The sequence below is a fragment of the Anabrus simplex genome, chromosome 6 (genome assembly GCF_040414725.1).
Source record: "Anabrus simplex isolate iqAnaSimp1 chromosome 6, ASM4041472v1, whole genome shotgun sequence".
NCBI lineage: Eukaryota > Metazoa > Arthropoda > Insecta > Orthoptera > Tettigoniidae > Anabrus > Anabrus simplex.
The window spans coordinates 18,155,817-18,183,546 of NC_090270.1; the positions used below are offsets into that span (position 1 = coordinate 18,155,817).

At 37.7% G+C, this 27,730-nt stretch overlaps 1 protein-coding gene across 3 annotated transcripts in view; it reads right to left on the reverse strand.

Annotated features, from left to right (window-relative positions):
- Positions 1-471: 471 nt before the first annotated feature.
- LOC136876058 (AP-4 complex accessory subunit tepsin) overlaps positions 472-27,730 on the reverse strand; it is a 119,521-nt gene continuing 92,262 nt past the window's right edge. For all 3 annotated transcript variants that reach the window (XM_067149692.2, XM_067149690.2, XM_067149691.2), the window contains exons 7-9: positions 23,234-23,366; positions 10,024-10,137; positions 472-822 (exon numbers count right to left, since the gene is read on the reverse strand). In XM_067149692.2, coding sequence (XP_067005793.1) covers positions 549-822; positions 10,024-10,137; positions 23,234-23,366 — 521 coding nt within the window. In that variant the 3' untranslated portion in view covers positions 472-548. The remainder of the gene's footprint in view (positions 823-10,023; positions 10,138-23,233; positions 23,367-27,730) is intronic.

Consider the following 27,730-nt stretch of genomic DNA (forward strand, 5'->3'; position numbering starts at 1 on the left):
TAGCATGGACTCAGTTCATCTAAGGCTTCCATTAGTCTTCATTCAACACTCTCAAACTGATCACCCTGAGTTACAATAGCTCGATCACCTGCATAAATGAAGCTTTTTCTTTTTTTTGGCAAGGGTTGATCATTCGTGTAAATATTAAATAAATTTGGAGACAAAACACTACAATATGACAAGCGTCTCAATTCTGGTGGTGATTATGTCAAAAAAGAGCTCCAACATTGCTGTGTCGGGTGTCAATAAAGTTTCTCATGTAACTACATTGTCTTTTTCTTTCTGTTTTTAATAGGCAAACAATTTCTGGATGGCCCTCGTGTATTAAATTCAAATAAAATATTTGCTTTTAATTCTTTGTAACATTTTCGGGGAAGATCAGCTTATTCTGTCTAACTCTTAGGCTTCACTACTGATAATGATTATTGAGGAAGGTTCAGCTGATACAAGATATTTCAATTATAAACGCAATTCAGAAACTTGTACGTATTTTTCACAAAATCAACACATCACATAATACAATATATACAGTATTATTTTATACACATTTACAAAGCTTGGAGTTTTTCTAATATCAACATCACTTTCTCTGCCTTAGTCTTGACTGCTGGCCCTATCTTCACACTAGGATCTACTAAAGTAGTAAGATTTGGTGACACGAGGGTGGAGATGGTAGCTGCTCTTACAAGATCCATCCTCAAAAACCATTCCAGAATTAACAAAGCTCGTGTGATAGCAATGTCATTAGCTGTAGCACTGGGTTGAACTTGGAGCAGATTTGATACTACTTTCAGAACGGCAACGCAGTTCAACACTGCACACCTGAAACAAAAGTTATAAACACATGATATGGAACAATAAATTAACACATTGGAGGTGGCCACATTTGAATGCACTACCCTCCAGAAATAGCAGGATTTTTAATGGTTTTTGAAATTTTTCCAATACTGGGGAAAGCAATGATTGCAATAACTTTTGGAATATTTAGAAAGATCACACTTTTCTCTACAAAAAAATTAGTTTTAATTATATTAATAGTACAGAAAATACACTCAAACTATTGAAAGATAAACACACTAGACTACTGACAAAAATCAACAAGCAGAGAATAGGAGGAGTGATTCCAGAAGCAGAAAGAAAATTACGTTCAGAAAGGATAAAACAGTATTGGGCTGACAAAAAGAAGAAAAACCTCCATAAAAAATTAAAATAAATAAATAATAATAGTACAGAAATTATTAAATATAAATTTATAAAGATAATAAGTTCTACAAACAAACAAACAAACAAACAAACAAATTTACACTCTGTTTTATGTCGCACCAACACAGATGGAATGGGAATGGGAAAGAGTTAGGAGAGGAAAGGAAGCGGCCGTGGATTTAATTAAGGTACAGCTCCAGCATTTGCCTGGTGTGAAAATGGGAAGCAATGGAAAACCATTTTCAGGGCTGCCAACAGTGGGGTTTGAACCCACTATCTCCTGAATGTAAGCTAAGAGATGCCAGTTAGGTTAATATTTTGAAATTTGATGAATATTGAGGTGCATCTACTAAAACATATACCAATACAGATTCTAACCTAATTGGTCAATTGGCACAGTTATACTTGTTTACAAGTAACTTGCTTTCCCGCCATTCGCCGCTTGACGACGGGTTTGCATGGAGTTGGTGCAAGTTGTCGTCTGTACGTGGAAAACAACCCAAATTATTAGGGAGTAGTATAAAACTACAGTATATTACTGAACCCACATGACAACTACTTGAAATTAGTTTATTACCTAAAGCTTTAGAATCATGATTTTCACTTGGTGTGTAAATGTTATCCTCGTCCTCAGTTTCAGAACATCCAGTATGGATTCATTGTCTAAATTTTGCACACTTTAATTAGACTGTTAAATATTCACAAGAATGACACAAACAAGCCTGCCTCTTGAACACACACTCTTCCTGTTCGTATGCATGTACTTTTGTCACTTATTTCACAGCTGAGAGTGAACGATGATACAGCCTCAAGTTATGTAGGAACTAAGCTGCTTGATCAATGCCCATAAAAAATAGCTCTTGACTTATGCCCATAACTAGTATATTTTATGCTTATAGAAGCATCCAACAGTATTTTGGGGAAGTCACAGCTCGCTGAACGAGTGGCTACTATTTTTGGCTACAGTGAAAACGTGTGCAACCGAGCTCCGTCAACATCAATGAAATAACGCACCCGTATTTTCTACGACCAGCATCTCCAATGTGTTAAGAAGCACAAATAACTCAGTTTCTAGTTGATAACTCAACAGACTTCGTAAGTCCTGCAGGTGGGTATTGCCTGCCTGTCATAAGAGGTGACACCAGGGGAGTGTGAGTTGGGAGACCACAGTTCCCCTAGTTGAGTCTGGTATTTCTTCTACTTATGTCAGGCTCCTTGCCTTTTCTATCCGACATCCCTTGGTCAACTCTTGTTCTCTTCCGATCTCAATGGTATTAGATTTTCGAGGCCTAGGGAGTCCTTCATCTTCACACCCTTTCTTTTGACAATACCTTCGTTCTTTGAAACGTTGGACCTCTTCCATGTTTCCTTTGATTAATGTCAATAAAGGATGGTTACCCAGCTGTAATTCCTCTTAAAACAATAATCACTACCACCGCACAAACATTTCATAGGATTTTCCTACAATGTACATAAGTTAACAAGACAATCTGTCATTTTGCTTATTCTTTCTGTATGTTCCCATCCTCTTTCAATCTTTTATGTACAGGATGCGGCAGAAATACCTGACGAATTTCAGACGTAAATTACTCGGCAACGCAACAAGCCATTCACAGTTTTGTTGCGCAGTTTAAAAGAGCAGGGTTTGCCATTTATGTCACATACAGTACATTGGAGCGAACTACAGGTCGTATTGGCTACAGCTTTCAAACAGGTGTCATTGTCGTGGTGCGCACGGTCTTGGCCTTGGTCTTGGAGAACACGTGCATCGTCTCGTCCAGGCTAGTCAGTCAGTCAGTCGCTAGCATGGCGTGGAGTGGTGAACACTGAGGTTACGTGATTGAGACTTGTTTAAAAAATGCCGACTCTGTTACCACAACACAGCTTTGGTTTCGCAGACACTTCGGTTTAGGTCGACATGAGAAAGTTCCGAGCAGGAACACCATTCTGTTATGGATGATCAGTTTGAGGAAAAAAAGTGGTTCGAGTGTGAAAACGAAGCCGCCTGGTAGGCCTCGTAGCGTCCGAACACCAGAGACCGTCCGTGCAATGAGACACGCCATAACGCAATCTCCTCAACGTTCGTTGCTTAGGCATTCACGTGCTCTGGGACTCTCGAATCGCACCGTAAGGAGGATTTTACACGCAGACATGAAGTTCCATCTGTACAAAAATGGTGGGTGTTCAAAAACTCAGTGAACGTGATTGGGCCAACCACAGAGCGTGTTGTGAGACTATACTGGAAGCTGTAGCAACTGACACCAGTGTCCTGGCAAGTGATGAAGCGCACTTTCATTTGTCAGGCTACGTTAATAAACAACATTTTTGGTACTGGTCCGCAACCAATCCTCAACAGATCTATGAGTGACCTCTCTACAGCGAGCGTGTTACTGTTTGGTCCGAGGCAATACCACAAGACATGCTCGAGCGAGTCATGCGGAACTTCAGGGAGAGGCTTCAGAGGTGCATCGAACAGGACGGTTGGCATTTGGATGACATTATTTTCAAAACCTAGTGTGTATGTGTATGTGACGCAAATGGCAAACACTACTCTTTCCAACCGTGCAATAAATCTTTAAATGGCTTGTTGCGTTGCCAATTTATTTACGTTTGAAATTCGTCAGGTATTTCTGCCGCACCCTGTATATTTATTTACAGGTACTTGGTTATTCTTTCTCCACCACGCACACACATATACACATTAGATCCACAGGAATTATTTTCTCCTTTTGTGTTGTTCTTATGTCCTTTGCCTTCTGTAAACAGGATTAATTAACCTTAGAAAACCAAGGGTGACACAAAGTGATGCATTTCAAAACAATTCTGTGTATTTACATAAATAGCTTTTGCAAAAAACTATTAATATATTAATTATTGTTATGTGAGGTATGTGCAATGGAATAATGTATCCATCATTCAGAGAGGAAGAGAGAGAGATCAAGATAACAATCGTTGTTAAGACTCAGTTTTAAATGATTTAAAGAAAAGAAGTGTGGAATAAAACGAGACGATGGAGCTAGTTGCAAATATGGGATTATGGAAGCACAAAGTAAATTCAGAGGGACTTGCAGACACACTACTGAAAAGCATAATGTCTATAATGAAGATGTATGTACGTACTTTCATTACTTGATTTTTTGAGGCACTTTCTCACGTTGGGCAAAACATACCTTCAACCTGTGAAGGATGTCATATTTCATAGTTGAAGGATTCAGGGTAATATAACTAGTCAAGTGAATGGAGTTATTGCTTTTTCTTTACATACTAATGTAATAATATCATCATCATCAAATTTCTGCTCCAGCAAGCTGTATTTCTTTCATAAATGAATAAAATTGTTCTTAAATTCTTTGAAGAGTTTTAATCAGTGAGTTCTTGACAATTACAAGCCACCAGGAGGGTTTTATTTTTTCCTTCATGAAAATGTTAAAAGTTTTAATTTTCAATAGTTTTGATTCAGAATTTTCTCTAATAACAAAATTCACTGTTTTTATTTTTATTTTTAGAATCTGCTTTACGTTGCACCGACACAGGTAGGTTTTATGGCGACGATGGGATAGAAAAGGGCTAGGAGTGGGAAGGAAGCGAACATGGCCTTAATTAAGGTACAGCCCCAGCATTTATCTGATGTGAAAATGGGAAACCACACAAAACCACCTTCAGGGCTGCCAACAGTGGAGTTTCAAATCCACTATCTCCCGAATGCAAGCTGATAGCTATATGACCCAAGCTGCGTGGCCACTTGCTCGGTTAACTCACTGTTATTATCAAAGGGCAGAGAAAGGTCCACCTATTCAATACCATTAGCTCAACGTAGTGCCTGATATAATTGGTACTAGTTTTGACCCTACATACATTGGGTCATCTTCAGCCATGATCTAATTGGAAACATGTTTACATACAACCAATAATAAAGAATACAATTTGATATGTCTTATTTTAAAATTTAAGTCTAAAACATTGATGAAGTCAGACTACACTTTTAAAACTGAAACTAAATGACACATTGAAACTGTATGGTTGGTGCTGAACTATGTCAAGGTCCTTATAGTAACCAAGTGATCTTGAGCCAATCTGGAAGTTGATATTCCTTATCTGTATAGTTGACCCATTTGATTTATAAATTACGTCTTGTTGAATAGTAACATAAGTAACAGTTTATATGTTGCTTGAAGGGGACATTCACAACTTGAATACATGTTCCTTTTCATCAGATGAAGTGGTCTATTGTTTAATTTGCTTGCTTGTTGTTTTAAGGGGCCTAACATCGAAGGTCATCGGCCCATTGTTTAATTTGGTTTGAAGTGTATGTCCCCATGTTCCTCATGGACACAAACACCAGACTGACTGTTAAGAGGGAGCAGGAGTATAGCTTATGATCATAAGCTATATAAGTTTTAGACTTATAGATGCCGTTTGAAGAAGAAAACTGAAATGTTGGCCACATAAGCCTCTGGAGTGAAATCGTATTTCTCCAAATCCAAAATGACGGGTTTTTCTCAGAATCTAATGTGAAAAATCAAGGGTTGTCTTGCATTCGCGGCCTGACAGTAACGAATACCACTGGCAACTACCGCGGTAACCACGCTGCTTCTTTTCACCCCCCACACGCGCACGCACACAAAAAACCTCTTGGAAAATAAATGGCCGCCTCTTTCTTCTTCTTCTTCTTCTTCTTCTTCTTCTTATTTTATGACCACATAGGATCACTTTAGTCAGTCCGTCGTTCAGGTCTCTTTGAAGGGATTGTTCGGGCTTTGCGGTCCTCCCAGTACTTCTTCAGACGCTCCGATCTTCGTGCCCTTTCCTCAGTTGAAAATCTGCGTGTTGTTGGTTTGTTTTGTGTAAGGGTAAAGCGGAGGTTTGTATTCTTGAGTTTTGTATTCAATTTTATCTTATTTTTGGTGTCTTCTGTTGTAAGGCCTATTTCCTTCAGATCCTCTCTTACTTCTCTGATCCATTTACATCCTGTTGTGGTATTTTTTGAGACGAGATTGTGTTGTACTAGTTGTTTCAGAAGTCTCGAGTCCTGCATCCTCATGATATGTCCAAAGAATCCCAGTCTCCTCTTACGCATAGTATCTGTAATGGGTTCTAGCTCTTTGTACACGACTTTGTTAGGTATTAACCGCCACTGTCCATCTTTCTGATATTTTTTGTTGATACAGGTTCTTCCAATCCTCTTTTCAATTTTCTGAAGTCTGTCAGTCTTTGATTGTTTATTCAGGTAAAAGAGTGTTTCTGCTGCATATGTAGCTTCCGGTTTTATAACTGTGTTGTAGTGTTTTATTTTTGTATTTATTGATAGACATTTCTTTTTGTAGATATCCCATGTTAATTTTTGTGCTTTAGCTAATCTATTTGTTCTTACTTGGATTGAGATTTTTTCATTTAAGTTATGTGTTATTACTTCTCCAAGATATTTAAACTGAGTTACTATTTTGATTTTATTACCATTTATGGTGACTTCTTTTAGCTGTGTTGGTTTTTGGGGCATAATTTCTGTTTTTTCAAATGATATTTTGAGGCCAATTTTATTTGCAATGTTTTGAAGTTCTGAGATCTGGGTTTTTGCTTCTTTTATGTCCACTGCTAGTAATGCTAAATCGTCAGCAAAACCCAGGCAATTTGTTTTGATTTTTCGGCCAATCTTTATTTTGGGGGGACATTTTCTAAACCATTCCCTCATTACCATTTCTAGAGCACAGTTAAATAATAGTGGTGAGAGCCCATCTCCCTGCTGTAGTCCAGTTTTAATTTCAAATGTCTCTGATGTTTCACCCCTAAACTTCACTTTTGACTTGGTATTGGTGAGAGTCAATTTTATCATGTTTATTAATTTGGGGTGTAGTCCAAGGTGTCTTAAAATTTTAAACAGAGATTCTCTATGGATGCAATCATAAGCTTTCTTGAAATCTACAAATGTTATCACCATATCTCTGTTTCTTCTCCTGTTATAGTCCATTATCAACTTAAGACTCATGATCTGATCAGGACAGCTCCTCCAGGGTCTGAAACCTCCTTGATATTCTCCTAGTTCTTTCTCAAGTTGTAAACTTATCCTATTAGGATGATTATTGAAAATATTTTGTATGTTATGTCTAGGAGCGAGATTCCCCTGTAGTTATTAGGGTCGGTTTTGTCCCCTTTTTTGTGCAGAGGATGAATGAGGGCTGTTGTCCAGTGTTCTGGTAGTTCTTCTTTAATCCAGATAGAGACAAGTTGTTGATGGAGGGCAACTTTTGCTGAGGTTCCTGCATATTTCCAGATTTCCGCAAAGGTCTGATCTTCTCCTGGCACTTTGTAGTTTTTAAATTTATTCAGAGCTTGGTAGACTTCCTTTATTGTGGGGGATTGATGTTTTCTGGTGATGTTTTTATCGGGGTGTTGGTGTCCAAATAAAGGAGTTCTGTAGGTTCCTCACAATTTAAAAGCTTGTTGAAATGTTTAGCCAGAATTTCTGCATTGTGTTTATTGTTATGGGCCAGCTTACCATCTTCATCCTTCATCAGTAGGGTCGGGGGTTCATATTTTTGAGCTGCTTTCTGAAGGTTTTGTAGTAGTCCCTTGATTTAGTTTTACTGAACTGTTCTTCAATTAACTGTAGGGTGTCCTTATGATCTTGTCTTTTTATTCTTCTTAAGACTTGGGTAGTTTCTTTTCTCTGTTTTACTAGCCGCGACAACTGATTGTAGAGTGCCTGGGTGTAATATCACTGGATCTCGGAAAATACCTAGTGAAGAGAGAATTACGTTCTATTAGCCTCTACAAAAACGTTTCTCAAATCTGCACAATGGCATCAAAACATGCGAGCCTTTGAATTCTTAGAAAGGAACTTCGGTCCTACATATCATCCTAGGACTCTCAGTGCCACATTTCACTATGAATAAGATACCTATCAAGATTTCAACGTGTTCATTAAGCTTTATCATACCAAAACTAAACTTTACAGCAAGTGCCTCAACTTATGTACCAAGACAACTATTACGCTGCCAACGCGTAGCAATCCTCATATATTTTATATAAACTATTTTAAATGTGTGTTGTTACATGAATTTTACTAGTGTGTATATTGTTCCTATATGTGAATTCATTCTTTTGCTTGGTTTTATGAAAGGCTGATGATGACATTGAAAACATGTCAAAACCGGTACCTTCATAATATAAAAATGTTGTAGTATAACGTATGCGCAACAGTTTTGTATGTTATAATATAATTATTAAATTAATGTCATAATGGTCCACCTTTCAATACTATAATATGCAATATTCTAAATTACATTAACTAGGGACTGGCCATCTTCAGCCTTAATGTAAAACATCCAATAACTAAACAAATGTGCATGCACACAACTGACATAAAACAAATGAAACAAATATATACAAATTGACATTAAAAACTGGGATGAAGTTATGTATTGGAAAAGGTGGAATTCCTTATATTAAAATTACTTTTGAATGTAAAGGCAGTACATGATGAGTTATTCTTATAGAAAAAAAAAAAAAAACTGAACAAAGATTAGCATGGCTCAGGAGGCAGCGTGTTGACCTCTCACCGCTGGGTTCCATAGTTCAAATCCCGGTCACTCCATGTGATATTTGTGCTGGACAAAGTGGAGGTGGGACAGGTTTTCCTCCGGGTACTCCGGTTTTCCCTGTCATCTTTCATTCCAGCAACACTCTCCTATATCATTTCATATCATATGTCAGTCATTAAACATTGCCCCGGAGGAGTGCAACAGGCTTTGGCAGTCAGCACAATTCCTATCCTCGCCGCTAGATGGGGGCTTCATTCATTCCATCCCTGATCCGGCAATTACTGGAAAACAGGTTGTAGGAAGAAGTAAATGAACAATTGCATTTCAAGTTAAAAAATAAATTATGGAGTTGGAGGATCTGAACTGTAGACCGTACATTCGTGAGACAAATGAAAAGTTACAGGTCCTTATCGCTGAGCCAAGATAGCAGCATTCCAGCTGCAGTCCTCCTACCATAGCAAGAGCAATGCGCTTCCAAAATGTTGTCAGATGCTCAATTCTGATGTATCAAAACACCTGGCAAAATTTTAACTAAGGTAAATGGACTTCAAATACTCTACAAATTCAAGTTCAAGTCTTCTTATACGGCAGTTTCTGGATGTGAATTTCTAAATATCATAGTTTCTGGATGTCCTGCACAGAAAAATAAGGAACAACAAGGCGACTAAAAGGAGCCCCAGGGGATCATAACTTGGGAGAGTGGTTTGGGGACCACAGGCCTCTTAGCATAGTCCTGGCACTGCTTCCACTTACTTGTGCCAGGCTTCTCACTTCCATCTATTCTATCCGACCTCCCTTCGTCAACTCTTGTTCTTTTCCGACCCTGCTGGTAGTAGAGTACTCGAGGCCTAGGGAGTCTTTAATTTTCACGCCCTTTCTGTCCCTTGTCTTTCTTTGGCCGATACCTTTATTTTTCGAGTTTCTGATGCCTTCCATTTTTTCCCTCTGATTAGTGTTAAATAGAGGATGATTGCTTAGTTGTACTTCCTCTTAAAACAATAATCACCACCACCACATAATAAGATAATCACATTCAGTGTCGGAGATGGCAGTGTATGAAGATGTGGAGTATATCCTTGTCCTTTTGTGTTTTCTTTCTACCTCTCCCTTTTCCCACACTGACTTGTCATTGCATTTATCTCATACTGTGTTCCTTTCAATGTTTCTATATATACGTGAGACTTGATTTGCATTTGTTTGTTACTTTTCATTATTTACACTGAAAAATCCAGTGCAACTAACAAGACAGAGAAAGACAGACAACTCAACAGTCTGTACTTACTTTTTGCATATCTCATTGAGATCTGAGGGTGAACATGGTAACTTGGGAATACCACAGAACTCAGTCACTATCTGAACTTCAGGAGTAGTTTCATCAAGTGATGGAGTCTCCAAACTGGAAAAGAAAAAAAAAAAAAAAGGGATAAATCAGTATAATTACAGGTTAGTTATCAATGTGAGACACAGAGAGAGATGGATAGGGAGAGAGAGAGAGAGTACGTCAAAGATGCAGGTTTTTTTTTTAATATTTGGAAACCAAACCAAATACCATGGCACAAGAGCTTCAAAGGGCCATGGCCTACCAAGTGACCGCTGCTCAGCCTGAAGGCCTGCAGATTATGAAGTGCCATATGGTCAGCACGATGAATCTTCCCGGCCGTTATTCTTGGCTTTCTAGACCAGGGCCGCCACCTCACCGTCAGGTAACTCTTCAATTGAATCGTGCAGTCAAGTAAGGAATTAAGTCAAAATCGGCCATTTACATTTTATTGCCTCATTTACCTCGCATAACCAAGCCCTATCGTTTGGTAAAGGAAAGAAATAAGTCAGAAACTTAGTGCGTTTCTTCAGCATTTGCAATTCATGACTTAGTTCCATTCTTGGCCGCACGTTGCATGCGATGTAGGTATAACAGGGGATATTTCAATTTACGGCGTTGGTACAACACAAAGGACAACATACTGGAGGGAAACAGAAATGGTACGGTACATGGTGGGTTATAGTGTACAGTATTTCAGTTTGTATCTCGGTGGATAACAAAGTGATCTTTGTATTACGTTTGAGAATATGACCCCGAAAAGGAAGGCACAGCCTGAGGGCCATAAACATAGTGTTCTGAAACATGCAAAACTCAGAGAACTGGCATATGTGAATAAACGTGGGAGAGTTGTGGAAGGCAAAGAAACCTGTTCTGACTGCAGGTAAGTAAGGAGCTCGAGAAGTATTACTAGGGATTGTTTAGTAAATAATATTCTAACATACAACCAAACTTTCTACTCTTATTTTAGATAATATATATGGTACAGATTTATACTTAGTATTAATAATCTGTTATTCTTCTAGATGCAGAAAGAAGTGCTTTGAGATTATCAACGAAGAGGCTCGCATGTCCATTCTTTCCAAGTTTCTTCAACTTCCCAGTAAGGATGCACAAGATTTACACTTGCAGCACCTCATCGAGAGGAATGAAATTAAGACCAGAAGACCGAGGAATGAAAATTCAAAGCAGCGAGCAGCAAGTTTCACTTACTTTGTTGTGGATGGCAACAATAGAAAGAAGGTATGTCGTTCAGCTTTTATGAGCATGCATGCCGTCACTCAGAAAAGAGTATTCCGTATCACAATGCTTCTTCTTCGTGGAGAAATTCCCAGGGACAAGAGAGGAACCAATCCAAATACCAGAAAGATACCAAAATATGTCACTAAACTGATATCCGAACATATTCAATCATTCCCTCTGAAACGGACTCATTACGGAGGGAAAGAAGTGCATTACTTAGATGCCCGCGCTTAACTATTAAAGAAATGCACAACATGTTTGTCACAAAATATCCAGAGTGTGGAGTCAAGTACAGTTTCTACAGAACTTATTTTGTTGAGAATTATAACTACCGATTCGGACAACCACAGATCGATGTCTGCAGCAAGTGTCAGGAGTTCACAGCTAAACTTAGGAGTCCACATATTTGTGAATCAGCAAAGCGTGCAGCTCAGGCTGAATATGATGTTCATAAAAGAAGAAGCAGGAAATTCTACAGGTCTTTGAAAGAAGTTGCAACACTATGCAGAACAAATGACAAAGTGACAGGCCTTGCCTTTGACTTTATGCAAAATCTGCCCTTCCCACACATACCAGTGCATGAAGTGTTTTACATGAGACAGTTGTGGGTGAATGTGTTTTGTATTCATGATCTTGCAACGGACAAGTGTGTTGTGTATATGTATCATGGAGGCCAAGGAAAGAAGGGTGCGAATGAAGTTGCTTCTTTCCTGAAAGATTATATAGACGAATTTGTGTCAGAAAATGTTGATCAGTTACACGTTTTCTCTGATGGTTCTCCAGGCCAGAATAAGAACCATACGGTCATAAGACTAATGCTAGGCCTGGCAGCTTCAAATCGATTTAAGGAGATTAGACAGTACTTTCCCGAGAGGGGTCATTCATTCCTACCATGCGACAGGGACTTTGGGGTATTTAAGAAAAACATTAAAAAGGCAGACAGAGTTTATACTATCGAAGAGTATATGGCAATTATTGTAAACAGCAAAGCAAATGTTACAGTTAAGTCAGTAGACTCAAGTGAAGTATTTCATTTTGACAAGTGATGGCCCGAGTTTTTTTAAAAAGTGACTGTATCAGCTGAAACATCGACAAAGAATACTCCTCGTGCTGGAAAGATTGCATTTTCTCCTTCATTTAAAGAATACAGATATAGGGCAGAGAAACCAGGAGTTATTGTAGCACTTCCCATAAGTAAAATTCTTTCTTGAATAAAATTACTGTGTCCACCTATTCAATACAGTTATATTTTGCAGTGATTAAATTCTACATGAATTATAAACGCTAGTTAGGGACATGTTTCGCCCTAGTTTTGGGCATCTTCAGCCTAATACCAATCTTAAGGTCAAGTCTTAAATCTATTAACATTGGAACTTAATACGAAACTTAAATTAATACTAAATACAATGGTCTTATGCTTCTTACAAAGTTGTGTTTTAGGTGATATTTACATAGCTTACAATATGTACATTAACTAAAAGCCAGAATTTGTGAACAAGGAAGAAAATAAATTATTTTATTTTACAATGACTAGAAAACGTCCAAAGTGTAGATCGGATTTATCCTATTGTATGGATGAAAGTTTATGCAAATGTGTACATACTGGCTAGAGATTGATCACAGCGTGAATTGGGGCTTCTACAACTGTATTGACTAGAGATTGATCACAGTGTGAATTGGGGCTTCTCCAACTTTATGGATGAACATTAGGTTGAAGGTTTTACAGCTGGTTCGTTCAAAGGTGGTTATGGTCACTATCGTAAGTATACTGTTACAAAACCGGAACCATGGTTAAAGTCGATCATGTTGGATTTGAATATTCCTTTAGAAAGAAGCATGGTTGGAGGGTAATGTTTAATAGTTTAAAGCATGTATGTTGGAAACATATTGTTGGTATTGTTCATTAGTGCTCAACTGATAAATTTTTTTGGAATATTGTGCCATTCTTGTCGATTTGATCGTCCTCTGTATAGTTGTGACCTACCTTTGAACGAACCGGCTGTAAAACCTTCAATCTAATGTTCATCCATAAAGTTGGAGAAGCCCCAATTTACACTGTGATCAATCTAGCCAATATGTACACATTTGCATAAACTTTCATCCATACAATAGGATAAATCTGATCTACACGTTGGACGTTTTCTAGTCATTGTAAAATAATTTATTTTCTTCCTTGTTCACAAATTCTGGCTTTTAGTTAACGTACATATTGTAAGCTATGTAAATATCACCTAAAACACAACTTTGTAAGAAGCATAAGAGCACTGTATTTAGTATTAATTTAAGTTTCGTATTAAGTTCCAATGTTAATAGATTTAAGGCTTGACCTTATGATTAGTATTAGGCAGAAGATGCCTAAAACTAGGGCGAAACATGTCCCTAACTAGTGTTTATAATTCATGTATAATTTAACCACTATAAAATAAACTGTACTGAATAGGTGGACACAGTAATTTTATTCAAGAAAGAAGTTTACTCACATGGCTAATCGAACCCGAGACCTCATCGATTCATTTGGTTGGGAGTAATTTGTATGTCATAGAAAGAAAGAGATCCACCTTATCAATACAAAATTTAATAATGTTTTTTAAAACAGGACCGGTTTCGACTTATCACAAGTCATCCTCAGCTGTCATTTACATACACATTAGAATACATGTTTTAACAGTTGTATCTTACAAATAAACATGTCATGTTTGATAGACATTAGGTAGTATGTCTAGAAGTGAAATTCTGCTTCTTACATCTAAGTTTAGAGGATCAAGAATATTAAAAAGATATCTATCTTTAACACATTAAAAGAATTATAACACATGATAAAATTTGTTGTTTACACCTGACCTTGAATATAGCATTAACGTTCAAGTTTTACTAGTAATAGTTCTTTAAAAGGACTTTCATATTGCGTTGTTTTTAGTCGAATAAATATGCTTAAATGTAGCTGCATGTGCTTATACAGTATACTTTTTATTATGCTTAGACTTTGTCAAAATGAGTAATGTGAATTCGAAGTTGAAATTACAATAACAAAGTGAAATGCGTTTGAAATAATAGTAAGCTAGGTAATTGTAACCTCTGTTGAATGACTCCTGCAATTATATGCTATTTAAAATACATTTCATGCAAAGAAGACATTAGCACACTTCAATATATAAAAGTTGAAAGGTATAAGACAATCATATACGTTTTGTGAAATTCATATGAAGTATTGTTCTTTCTTCATGCGTATGTGTCAATTTCAAATGGGGTAGTATACTTTATATAAACTTTGTCAAATTAAATAATGTGAATCTGAATTTGAGATTGCGTTGAGAAATGAAATGCCAGGTAATTAAAACCTGTATTGAATGACCTCTTCAAATATATACTGTGTAAAATACATTAAATGCAACATAAGACAATGGTAATTTCAATATGCAAGTTAAAAGGTAAGAGGCAGTCCTGCAAATTTGTAAATCTTCATATGAAGTACTGTTCTTCACGTGTACATGCCAAGTTCAAATGGGGCACTATTGGCCACTATTTGCTAAAGTCCAATCGCTATAAACTTATATTGTCTTGTTAAATATACAGATTGAAGATGAATGTGCTGCTGGGGTTATGAAAACTGTTGTTGTAGGTGGATCTTTTTCGGTCTATGATACTTGCTAACTATCTGTAAAAAGTAAATGAAATCAATTAGAAGCGTATTAGAATGTTAAAGTGTTAAACTTTTGTGTGTGTGTGTGTGTGTGTGTGTGTGTACATTGTAGAGATTACTTACTGTCGTGAGATGATTGGGAAGTGTATCGCTTGGCAGCTTGGCGTGTAATATATCGTGAACTTGTGGTATTAGTGTCTGTTGTCGTGAGGGGAATGGAGGGGTGGGGAAGGGGAGTTGCTAACTGTGTAGAGGTGGAGTTAGTCGTGTCTTTCTCCTGCGCTGTGGATTGCGCGTGGTGTTGTTTATTGACTGTTCTCAGATAATAGTTTTTTATAAAAGGGATGATTTTATTAAATAAAATATTGGTTTTATCTGTTATTTCATTAATATTATAATTAGGGTTGGCATATTGGTCTACTGTTATATATAGTTCTTCTGTAATATTGAGTAAGGGTCCTTTGGGGTTTGTGCTTAATATTATCATATCATTATCTATATTAGTAAAGTTATGTTTGTAATCAACCATGTGTTGTCCTATTGCATGACACAATTTATCAACAACTAGGCTTACCAATGGGTTCTCCCGCCTCCGGTATAATTGCTGAGATATATTTAGACCACCCCGAATACAACTCAATCAGTACAACAAACGGAATATTCTTTTGGTGCCGTTTTGTTGATGACGTATTTGCTATCATCGATAATAGACTAACTAATGACAACACTTTGTTAGACAAATTAAACACCATAGACCCACATATACAGTTTACAAAAGAATCAGAAAACAACTGCAAACTGAACTATCTCGATTTGACCATTACTAGACAAGACAATAATTTATCTTTCAAAATTTATCGCAAGCCCACCCATACAATAAATACAATAGCAACAGATTCCATTCATCCTAGCTCCCATAAAAAAGCAGCATATTACAGTATGGTTTATAGAGCCTTTAACATACCGCTTTCAAAAACAGATTTTAATGAAGAGATACATTTAATCCAAGAAATAGCAAGAAAAAATGGATACAAGAAAGATACAGTCAATTCAATCATTCATAAATTCAAATCAAAACCCAAAACTAAATTATCAAAAATGGACAGACCTAAGAAAAACTACGCAACCTTTACATTTAATAACACGCACATATACTCGTTAACCAACATTTTCAAAAAACATAACCTTGAAATAGTCTACAGGACTACACATAACAGCAACATCATCATACATAACACAAAAACTATCAACAATAACAACAAATAGCTTCGTTCTGGAGTTTACCCTATCCGCTGCAATAACTGCCTAACAAGCTACATAGGACGTACAGGCAGAAACTTTACTATCAGATACAACGAACACGTCAATGCCATAAAACAACCATTTTTCGGCAATAGGACAACACATGGTTGATTACAAACATAACTTTACTAATATAGATAATGATATGATAATATTAAGCACAAACCCCAAAGGACCCTTACTCAATATTACTGAAGAACTATATATAACAGTAGACCAATAAGCCAACCCTAATTATAATATTAATGAAATAACCGATAAAACCAATATTTTATTTAATAAAATCATCCCTTTTATAAAAAAATATTATCTGAGAACAGTCAATAAACAACACCACGCGCAATCCACAGCGCAGGAGAAAGACACGACTAACTCCACCTCTACACAGTTAGCAACTCCCCTTCCCCACCCCCTCCATTCCCCTCACGACAACAGACACTAATACCACAAGTTCACGATATATTACACGCCAAGCTGCCAAGCGATACACTTCCCAATCATCTCACGACAGTAAGTAATCTCTACAATGTACACACACACACACACACACACACACACACACACACACACACACACACACACACACACACACACAAGTTTAACACTTTAACATTCTAATACGCTTCTAATTGATTTCATTTACTTTTTACAGATAGTTAGCAAGTATCATAGACCGAAAAAGATCCACCTACAACAACAGTTTTCATAACCCCAGCAGCACATTCATCTTCAATCTGTATATTTAACAAGACAATATAAGTTTATAGCGATTGGACTTTAGCAAATAGTGGCCAATAGTGCCCCATTTGAACTTGGCATGTACACGTGAAGAACAGTACTTCATATGAAGATTTACAAATTTGCAGGACTGCCTCTTACCTTTTAACTTGCATATTGAAATTACCATTGTCTTATGTTGCATTTAATGTATTTTACACAGTATATATTTGAAGAGGTCATTCAATACAGGTTTTAATTACCTGGCATTTCATTTCTCAACGCAATCTCAAATTCAGATTCACATTATTTAATTTGACAAAGTTTATATAAAGTATACTACCCCATTTGAAATTGACACATACGCATGAAGAAAGAACAATACTTCATATGAATTTCACAAAACGTATATGATTGTCTTATACCTTTCAACTTTTATATATTGAAGTGTGCTAATGTCTTCTTTGCATGAAATGTATTTTAAATAGCATATAATTGCAGGAGTCATTCAACAGAGGTTACAATTACCTAGCTTACTATTATTTCAAACGCATTTCACTTTGTTATTGTAATTTCAACTTCGAATTCACATTACTCATTTTGACAAAGTCTAAGCCTAATAAAAAGTACACTGTATAAGCACATGCGGCTACATTTAAGCATATTTATTCGACTAAAAACAATGCAATATGAAAGTCCTTTTAAAGAACTATTACTAGTAAAACTTGAACGTTAATGCTATATTCAAGGTCAGGTGTAAACAACAAATTTTATCATGTGTTATAATTCTTTTAATGTGTTAAAGATAGATATCTTTTTAATATTCTTGATCCTCTAAACTTAGATGTAAGAAGCAGAATTTCACTTCTAGACATACTACCTAATGTCTATCAAACATGACATGTTTATTTGTAAGATACAACTGTTAAAACATGTATTCTAATGTGTATGTAAATGACAGCTGAGGATGACTTGTGATAAGTCGAAACCGGTCCTGTTTTAAAAAACATTATTAAATTTAGTATTGATAAGGTGGAACTCTTTCTTTCTATGACATACTATAGATATCAATACGGAACATCATGAAATTTATTAATCAAGATGGGAGTAATTTGATAGTCCTCTGTATAGTCGTGACCTAGTGTCTAGTGACTATCATTTGTTCCTGCACTTACGAGGTCAGCGCCACGACGATGATGACCTAAAAATGACCGTGCGGCAGTGGCTGGCACATCAGGCGGCAGATTTCTATGAGGATGGAATTCAGAAGCTGGTTTCACAATATGACAATTGCCTTAAAATGCTTAGAACTTATGTTGAGAAGCAGTTTAAGATACAGGCTTACATGTAAAAAATAGAATTGTTTAAAAGTTGCATTTTTTGTTTTTCTATATTAAAACGGTACTTACTTAAAAAACACGCCTCGTACATAGTAAGTAAACACCGACACACTTACCGCGTAAGGAAAACAACCATTATGGCCATCAAAATTTTTTTAAATGGTGGATTAACGTTGCATTAACACATCGAAGGTTTTCTGCGATGCAAGGACAGTGAAGTGTTAGGATTGGGAAGGAAGCGGCTGTGGCCTTAATTAAGGCCTGGTGTCCCATTTGCTTTGTGGACTGGCAGCGATTGCCGAGGTTAGGGAAGTAATGTGTGTGTGTGCGTGCGAGAGAGGAAGAGCAACAGCATGATACATGAACTACTCCTGTCTGTATGTATGTTTAGTCCTCAGCTCGAAGGCTGGTTGGATCCTCAACACCTCCGCCATCAGCTATCATAGATGAAGAGTCATTCTAGGGAAATGAGGAGTGAGGTAGTTTCCCGTTGCTTTCCTCACTGAGTCAGAAGTTGCTATTACATATCAGTCTGCCAAGTCCACTGAAATGCGTGCACCAACCGACTCCTGTCTATGCGGTGCTAAATGAACAAACTTTGACACCCCAAAACAGGTCCTAAATATCAGACTTGGCATCTAATTTTGATATTGCTGAATAAAACATTCCTACTGAGGTCATCGTACCAAGTCTCACACGAGCAGATAGAAGGGTTTCCTTGTCCATTATTTTATAATTGTTAGGTTCTTCAGTATGTTGCAACTAATTTATGAACAAGTGTTTAAACAACCTGAAAAAGAATACATAAACCAAGTGTATGTATAAGTCTTTTCCGGTTTCACTAAGAGATGGTGCCAGTGAACAGTACGTAGTGCATGAATTTGACACAAGTCAGTTTGTTCGTCTGACATTAACCAACCAACACACACAAGTTGAGTCCACCAAACACTAGCGTCTGTGTTGTATCGTTCGGTAATCATGTCGACATTGTGCCTGAAAAGAACATTTGCTGCAAAATCAAAAGAAAAAGGCTGTGGAAAGTCATTGTTTGTTGGTAGAAACATATGGTGAACATGCTCCATTGATTAGAGCATGTGAGGCATGGTTTCTCCAAATCGCTTCGGCAAGAAGACCATGCTTTGTGTTTGGTGGAACCCGAGCAGTATTGTGTATTATGAACTCTTGAAGCCCGGCAAAACCATTAATGCACAATGCTATTGCAAACAAATGATTAATTTAAATCATACACTGACCGAAAGATGACTAGAATTGGCCAGAAGACATGGCAAAGTAATTTTGTTACACGACAGAGCGCCGTCTCACACAGCACAACCAGTGAAAGACACCTTGAAATCGCTTGGATGAGACATCCTTCCGCACCCGCCGTACTTCCCCGACATGGTGCCATCTGACTATGACCTCTTTGCATCAATGGGGCATGCTCTCGCAGAGCAGCATTTATCAATTTCAAAGAAATTGGAAAATGGCTCGACGAATGGTTTGCCGCAAAAGACAAGCAGTTGTTCTGACATGGTATTCATAACTTACCTGAAAGATGGGCGAAGTGTGTAGAAGCCGATGGCCAATATTTTTGGAAAAAAAAAATCTCCTTTGAAAATTATGTTTTTTTAACCACAAAAAATTGGCAAAAAACTTATGCAAACACCTGGTAACAGAATTATACCTGAAAAAACAACTTAATTAAATTATAATTCTGTTATCATATGTTTTCTTTCTCAGGTATATCATAAATTTGTTTATTCATAAATTAATTTTGACAGACCTAACAGTTGTTTAGAAAAATGAAAAAGAAGCAGTATGCCATGAAACAACTATAATGCTGGATACAACCACATCTATGACAACTCCCAGCATTTTTCAGTCATCAGCACAATTCTTCAAATTTTATACATTGAAAATAATAACACATCATTAAATTTTTTTTGCTAGGGGCTTTACGTCGCACCGACACAGATAGGTCTTATGGCGACGATGGGATTGGAAAGGCCTAGGAGTTGGAAGGAAGCGGCCGTGGCCTTAATTAAGGTACAGCCCCAGCATTTGCCTGTTGTGAAAATGGGAAACCACGGAAAACCATCTTTAGGGCTGCCGATAGTGGGATTCGAACCTACTATTTCCCGGATGCAAGCTCACAGCCGCACGCCTCTACGCGCACGGCCAACTCGCCCGGTCATCATATATTATATAAAGAAGGCAACAGAAATACATATCATGATAAAAACCAACCAAAACAACCTCAACAATTACACACACACACTTGAAAATGTTCCCCCTATTCATCTTCTTTTTCTTTCTTCCGGCATTTTCTCACTGGTGCAGGGCCCGCTGTTTTAATCTTGGCTCATCATTTTGCACGGTCTTGGGCATCGTCTGGTCTTATGTTGAGAGTCTTCACATCAGCATTTACTGTGTCAAGCCAGCGCTGCTTTGAACATCCAAGTGGACATTGCCCATTAATTTCAAAGCAAAGGGTCAAACTGGCAACTGTTCCATGTGAGGCAAGCAAGATGTAACCATACCATTGGAGATGCTTTTTTCCTGTACCTTCTAAGTAATGGGTGTAATGCCCATTTGCTGGCATGATGCAGGAGTGTGATATCCATCAACTAACATAGCATACGCATTTCCATGTTATGTAATTTGCACTCCGTAGCTTTGTCAGCTGGTCGATTTCAATGCCATATAAAGTAACAGGGCATACTACCATGCAGTATATTTTTGACTTCAGATGTAGTGGCATCCTCCTGTCGCAGAGTATGCCTGTGACTTCCCTCCAACTCATCCTTGCTACCTTTATCATACTTCATCACCTATCCAACCATCAGTCCGTAGACGAGATCCTAGATACCTCAAGCTAATGGTCTTCGTTAAGGTCTCCCCATCAACGTGGATGGAGTCGTTGCTTGGGGTGGTTTCCAAGGTATTTGGTCTTCTTCTTGTTCAGTCTAAGACTGAATTGTCAAAGATGGCTATTCCAATCTTCAACTCGACGCTGCAATCCTCTTCTGGTGATATCAGCAAGTGCAACATCGTATATGAGAGAGTCCAAGGGACACTTCTTTGCAGGCCTCGTGTGATTGTGTCCATGATGAGGACAAACAGCAATGGGGTCAGTGCGGAGCCTTGGAGTACACTGACTTTCACTGGAAAGCTCTCCAAGATGCCTACAGTGCAACGCACATGACGTGTTGTATTCGTGTACAGCATCTTGATTCAATTGCTAAGCATTTCTGTTACACCACGGTCGTGAAGTGCACACCAGATCACATGGAGTGGAACACAATCGAAAGCCTTTTCAAGATCAAGGAAGGCAATATGCAGTGTCTGTTTTATCTCTCAATTATTTTCAATGAGCATTCTAGTAGCAAAGACTGCACTGGTTGTTCCAGCGCCCTTGACAAAGCCATACTGGTTGGTACTAATGCTGAGGATTTCATCCAGTCATCGATCAAGGTCGGTAAATGTAACTTAAAATCTTTTCAGTCTGTCGAACATACAATTTCAATGTAAATATTACAAAATAACAGATCAAGGTCTCTCTTAAGATCTTCACTGTGTGCAATAGGAGGCGAAGTGGACAGTAATTTGCACACTCTGCTGGATCACCTTTTTGCTTAAAGACAGGCACAGTGATGCTTGTACTTCAAGTACCAGGGACATAGTCAGAGTCAGCCATGGCATTGAAAAAGTTGGTCAGCCAGTTGATTGTGGGTTCTTTTAATTCCTGCAACTTCCAGAAATCTGCTGGAAGGTCATCTGGTCCTGGTGCTTTTTGGTTCTTCATACTACTGATGGCAATGTTGACTTCCCCTGACATGATGTGTAAGATAGGACCTTCTGTTGGAGATATTTTATTTGTGTATTCGTGTATTCAACAGCATGTTTTCTTGCTTAGCACGTTCTCTTTCCTTGTCCCCTGCAAAAAAGTCTTAACAAGATGTTACTGTATAACCCACGTGCACTGGCCAGAAATTAAATAATTGAAAAAGAGGTTCAACCTATTCAATTATTTAATTTTTAACGTTAATACTTTCAATATGGAACAATGAAATTTTTATCTTTAAACACTGGCCAGAATTCGATCAGAGAAACCAGTGATGGTGTCACTAGACCATCACATCACATCCATACCATTTTAACAATTATCAAATTAAAGCTTAATTCTTAAGACTTGACACATGTGAGCGCGAGTTCTGTAGCTGGCTCACAGACATCCAAACTATAGGAGCAAATGAAAGTGGATTTTAAAGTTACGTGATGCACAGTCTGCTCAAATTCACATATCTTGCTGTATCACCTCAGACAGATTCATGTGAGGCTTCAACAAATGGTTTCTATTCTGTATCAAGCATCAAGAGGAGTTTTACTAATGAAATAGAGAAACTGATTGAAAAATTCTGAAGTCACCCAGTGAAAAGGGTTCTTTCATATAGCATGCAATAAGCTCCTGCTAATACCTTCTTTAATGCAATGCAGAATACTGTGCAAAGGTCCCTCGAGACTCGAAAGCTACTTCTGAATTTAGAATCACTCTCTACTGTATGGTGTTTTATATGTTCCCTTGGGTTTTCCTATTCCGATTGTCTTCTCTATTAGAAAAGCTCAGGGAAATTTTCTCTTCATCTACCGCATCCTCTTTCAAAAGAAGCATCCTGGTGAGGAGTTCCATCAGTTGCAGCATAACCTCACAGTGTCATGTAAGAGACCACAAACTTCTGTGACATAATTGGGAACAAAGTATGCAATGCAGGTCTCACAGCTCACACCTCGCATGCATCGTGTCTTAAAACACAAACTTTTACTGTACACCGAGCTATTTTCTCAATACAACTTAGAAATAATATACACAATTTAAAATTTGGATTTGTAAACTTGAGCATTAAACTCACTAACAATATAAAGAACAACTTACTTTTCCAGAGAATCAGTGGAAACTTGTTCTTCGCTGTTGAGGGACGAAGACTTTTGAGATTTCTTCATCTCAACATTCTTCTCACCATCATCATCAGATTCCCAGCCTCCACCTGCTCTACCAGGAGTGTGAGCTACAGACAGACAATGAGCATCATATACAACATGAAAAATCTGTCACAAGTTCACCAAATTTAATTGGATTCTAGAAAAAATTAATCAGCATTTCTTACACCAAATTTCAAATAAGCATCGTAATGAGGGAATTAAAACAAAATCAAAACTAATGTAAAGTAAACTTTAACCTGTCAAGAGCTATGTCTGTCTATAGACAAAACATGAGAAAATTATTTTTCATTTTTCCTGTTCATTCTGAAGGGCCAGGTTGATATCTGGCATGTTCTGCCACCTTTTGGAATTTAAAAAAAAATGTAATTTTGTGAATAAATGAATGAATTTGGTGCAGAACTTGTAAGGCAGACCCTCTGAAGAGAGTGGCTGACACCTGCCATGTATGGGAAACTGCATGTTATTGTGGTGGAGGATAGTGTTGTTTGTGGTGTGTGAGTTGCAGTTAGGTTGGGGACAGCACAGACATACAGATTAAAACGTCCGACCCAGCCAGGATCGAATCCAAAGCCCTCAGAACCGAGGGTGACTATGCTGATCATTCAGCCAGAGAGCCAGACATCTCTTGGAATTTATATTGTACTACTTGAGGTCCAACTTTGGTTGTGACATCATGTGGCTTGAGGGAGATAGGGTCACCTTCCCTATCCTTCATTTGAGTAATTCTTGCCTGGTGCATGCACACTGCAGGGGTGGGCATCTTTATCTTCAGTAAGCTGGTGTGACAAGATGGCTAAGTTCAGACAGGGATCCAGTCACAAAGGGTGAAGACCTCAATGGCAGCTTCGGCAGAGAAGGAGCCCTTCGGTATGGCGAAGATGTTGAATGAGGCAACCCATCCTCCCTGGAGTTAATTAAAAGGAGTACGCCACTGCCTTGTGGAAAAGAATGATCCTCAAAAGCTATAGGAGTAAACCTCAAAAGAAAATCCTCATCTGTATTATGCCTAATTTCAATGAAAGTCCCTCAAAGGATGTTCCATCTAATCAACACTAAATCAATTGTATTAAATAGCCTATTTTATTATTTCAGGACTAGTTTTGGTCACTATTTAGGGCCATTTTCAGCTAAAATACACAAACTTAAAAACTTATAAATAGCATACATACATACAAAAACATAATATTTAAAATTCTTTAAAAATTCACACTTCACTAAAATTTTGTTTTGTCATAAACACTGAATATTTGGCAGAAATGTTCATCACTGCTGTGTCCATAACATGTTTCTTGCAATTTATTGTTCATCATGTTGTGAAAATATTTTCTCTAATTAAACGGGCATGTTCTCTATCAGTAGCGGATAAAGGAACATTTTGCAATGGTTGAAATTGCTGCAAAACCCAATGATGTAAGTTGGATGGATTGTAAGCGAGTGATAAAAGATACTGCAGAGGAAATAATTGGTGAAGTAGCAGAAATAAAAGGAGCACATGGTTTGATAAAGAGTGTGCAGAAATAACTGAAAGGAAGAATAGAGCCTACAAAGCAATGATCAATGAACGTACCAGAAATACTGTTGAAACATACAGAGGGCTAAGAAGAAGTGAAAAGCAGCTACAAAAAAAGAAGAAAAGGGAGTATCATGAAGCAAGGCTCAAGGAAATAGAAGAGATGCATACCCAAAATGATTTGAGAAAGTACTATCACTTGATTAAGAATATGAGAACAGGATTTACACCAAGAACATTAAACTGCAGAAAAACTAATGGAGAACTGACAGCAACATACAGGAGGCTTTAGAGAAATGGAAACATTTCCAGGAACAGCTTGAGGGAGTAGAGAATGATGCTCACTGTAATGAAGAAGTAATACTGGAAATCAGACCCCCACAAACAGACAATGGAGAAATGAATTTGCCTACTATAGAAGAGGTAGAAATTGCCATCGACAGAATGAAGAACAACAAGGCACTGGGCCTGATGATATAAATGCAGAGCTTATTAAAATGGCAAAACCAACTCTCCTGCAAAGGCTTCACAGGGTCATCTGTGAAATATGGAAAAATGAACGCTTACCTAGAGAATGGGAAGAAGGGTTGATCTGCCCAATACATAAGAAAGGAGATCAATTGGACTGCTCAAATTACAGGGGTATCATATTGCTGAACTTAGGATATAAGATATTCTTCAATATATTGTATATGAGACTACTGCAGCATGTAGAAGAGACAATAGGAAACTATCAATGTGGTTTCAGAAAAGGGAAGTCGACCACCGATCAGATACATGCTTTAAGACACATCCTACAGAAGACCCGAGAGTACAAGATCACCACACACCACCTGTTTATTGATTTCAAATCAGCATATGATAGTATAAAACGGGATAAACTACTTAGTGCAATGCAAGAACTTGGTATCCCAGAAAAGCTTGTAGCCTTAACAAGAGCATCTCTCAGTACAGTCCGATGTAGAGTTAAACTACAATGAGACCTCTCAGAACCATTCTGCACACAAAAGGGTCTCAGACAGGGAGATGCATTGGCATGTTTGCTGTATAATATTGCACTGGAAAAGGTCATGCGAGACTCTGGAACTGAAAGGAGGGGTACAATATTTCATAAATCAGTACAAGTATTAGCATATGCTGACGACATTGACATTACTGCAAGAACAGAAAGTGATGTCAAAGAAGCATTTACTAGGTTAAATGCTGAATCAAAACAGATGGGACTCACGGTATTTGAGAAAAAGACAAAATATATGGTGGTGTCAGAAAATCCGTCAAGACTGAAATGCCTTGAGATTGATGGCTATAAATTTGAAAAGGTGACGGAATTTGAATACTTAGGGTCACTGATGACATCAGACAACAAGGTCAGTGCAGAAATACACCATAGAATACTAATAGCAAATAGATGTTACCACAGACTAAAAAGAAACCTAACGTCATGCTACACAAGCCGTAGCTCTAAGGTTAAAATGTATTTAAGACCCTAATAAGACCAGTTCTATTATATGGCTCTGAAACTTGGGCTTTTGGGACAACTGACATGAGCAGATTGGCCATATTTGAGAGGAAGATCTTATGGAAGATTTACGGAGCAGTCAATGATCACGGATGCTGGCGCGCAAGGTACAACTATGAACTGTACCTACTGTTCAAGGAACGTGATATTGTAAGCAAAATCAAGCAAGAAGAGTGAGATGGCTTGGGCATGTGCACAGAAAAGACGAAAATGATCCTTGTAGGAAGGTGACATTTACAGAACCTTATGGCACCAGAAGAGTAGGACGACCCCCACTAAGATGGCTGGATGAAGTGGAGAAGGATCTAAGGGGAGCTGGAGTCAGAGGATGGAAGACGAAAGCAGAAGATCGGGACACCTGGAGGCATGTTGTTGAGGCGGTCAAGGCTGGAACCTGGCTGTAGAACCAAATAAGAAGAAGAAACGGGCATGTTGTCACATTCTCTTCTATGGAAAATGTGCAATTCTTTTTGATATTGATTATTGGTCTAGTAGTGATCTTAAAAACAAAAACCACCAAGCTCGATAGCTGCAGTCGCTTAAGTGCGGCCATTATCCAGTATTCAGAAGATAGTGGGTTCGAACCCCACTGTCAGCAGTCCTGAAGATGGTTTTCCATGGTTTCCCATTTTCACACCAGGCAAATGCTGGACTGTACCTTAATTAAGGCCACGCCCACTTCCTTCCCATCTGTGTTGGTGTGACGTAAAGCCAATTGTAAAAAAAATATTTAAAAATACCTATTGAAGCTGACGTATTAATACTATATTAGGAAAAAGTTCCTTGTTACTGAATAGGTATTTAACACTTGCTCACCTACAGTCTTTTTGATTGTTTATTGTAAAATGAATTCTGTATTTAGGCTCTGTACACACTCTTATTTGATGTTAATGTGTTATTACTAAATTAACGTGACACAGGGCTATTAGTTTGCAAGGGAACATCATTTAATGCTATTGCTAATTTTTGTATATCGATGGATGAATAGAAATTAGGAGATCAGGAAGCACTGAATGACTATTGTATGAATGCAGGTTGAAGAAGAAAAGTGGATGCTGCTCTTGGCCTGTGTTGATCTGTTGTCAGAGGTGTTGAATGTGAGTCAGAGTTCACATAATATATTATTTATTTATTTTTGTATGTATGTGTGCTATTTATAAGTTTTTATGTTTGTGTATGTTAGCTGAAGATGGTCCTACATAAGGAACAAAACTAGTTCTGAAATAATAAAGTAGGCTATTTAATACAACTGACGTAGTGATGATTAGGTGGAACATCAACAGATCGCTAACTTCAGGCAACTACGAGTGACCCTAAAATCAAATCACTAAATGACAACTCCAATAATTGCAGGCAAAGGCTTACCCTAGCCCACAATGCATTCTGTACTTAGCGGGTTG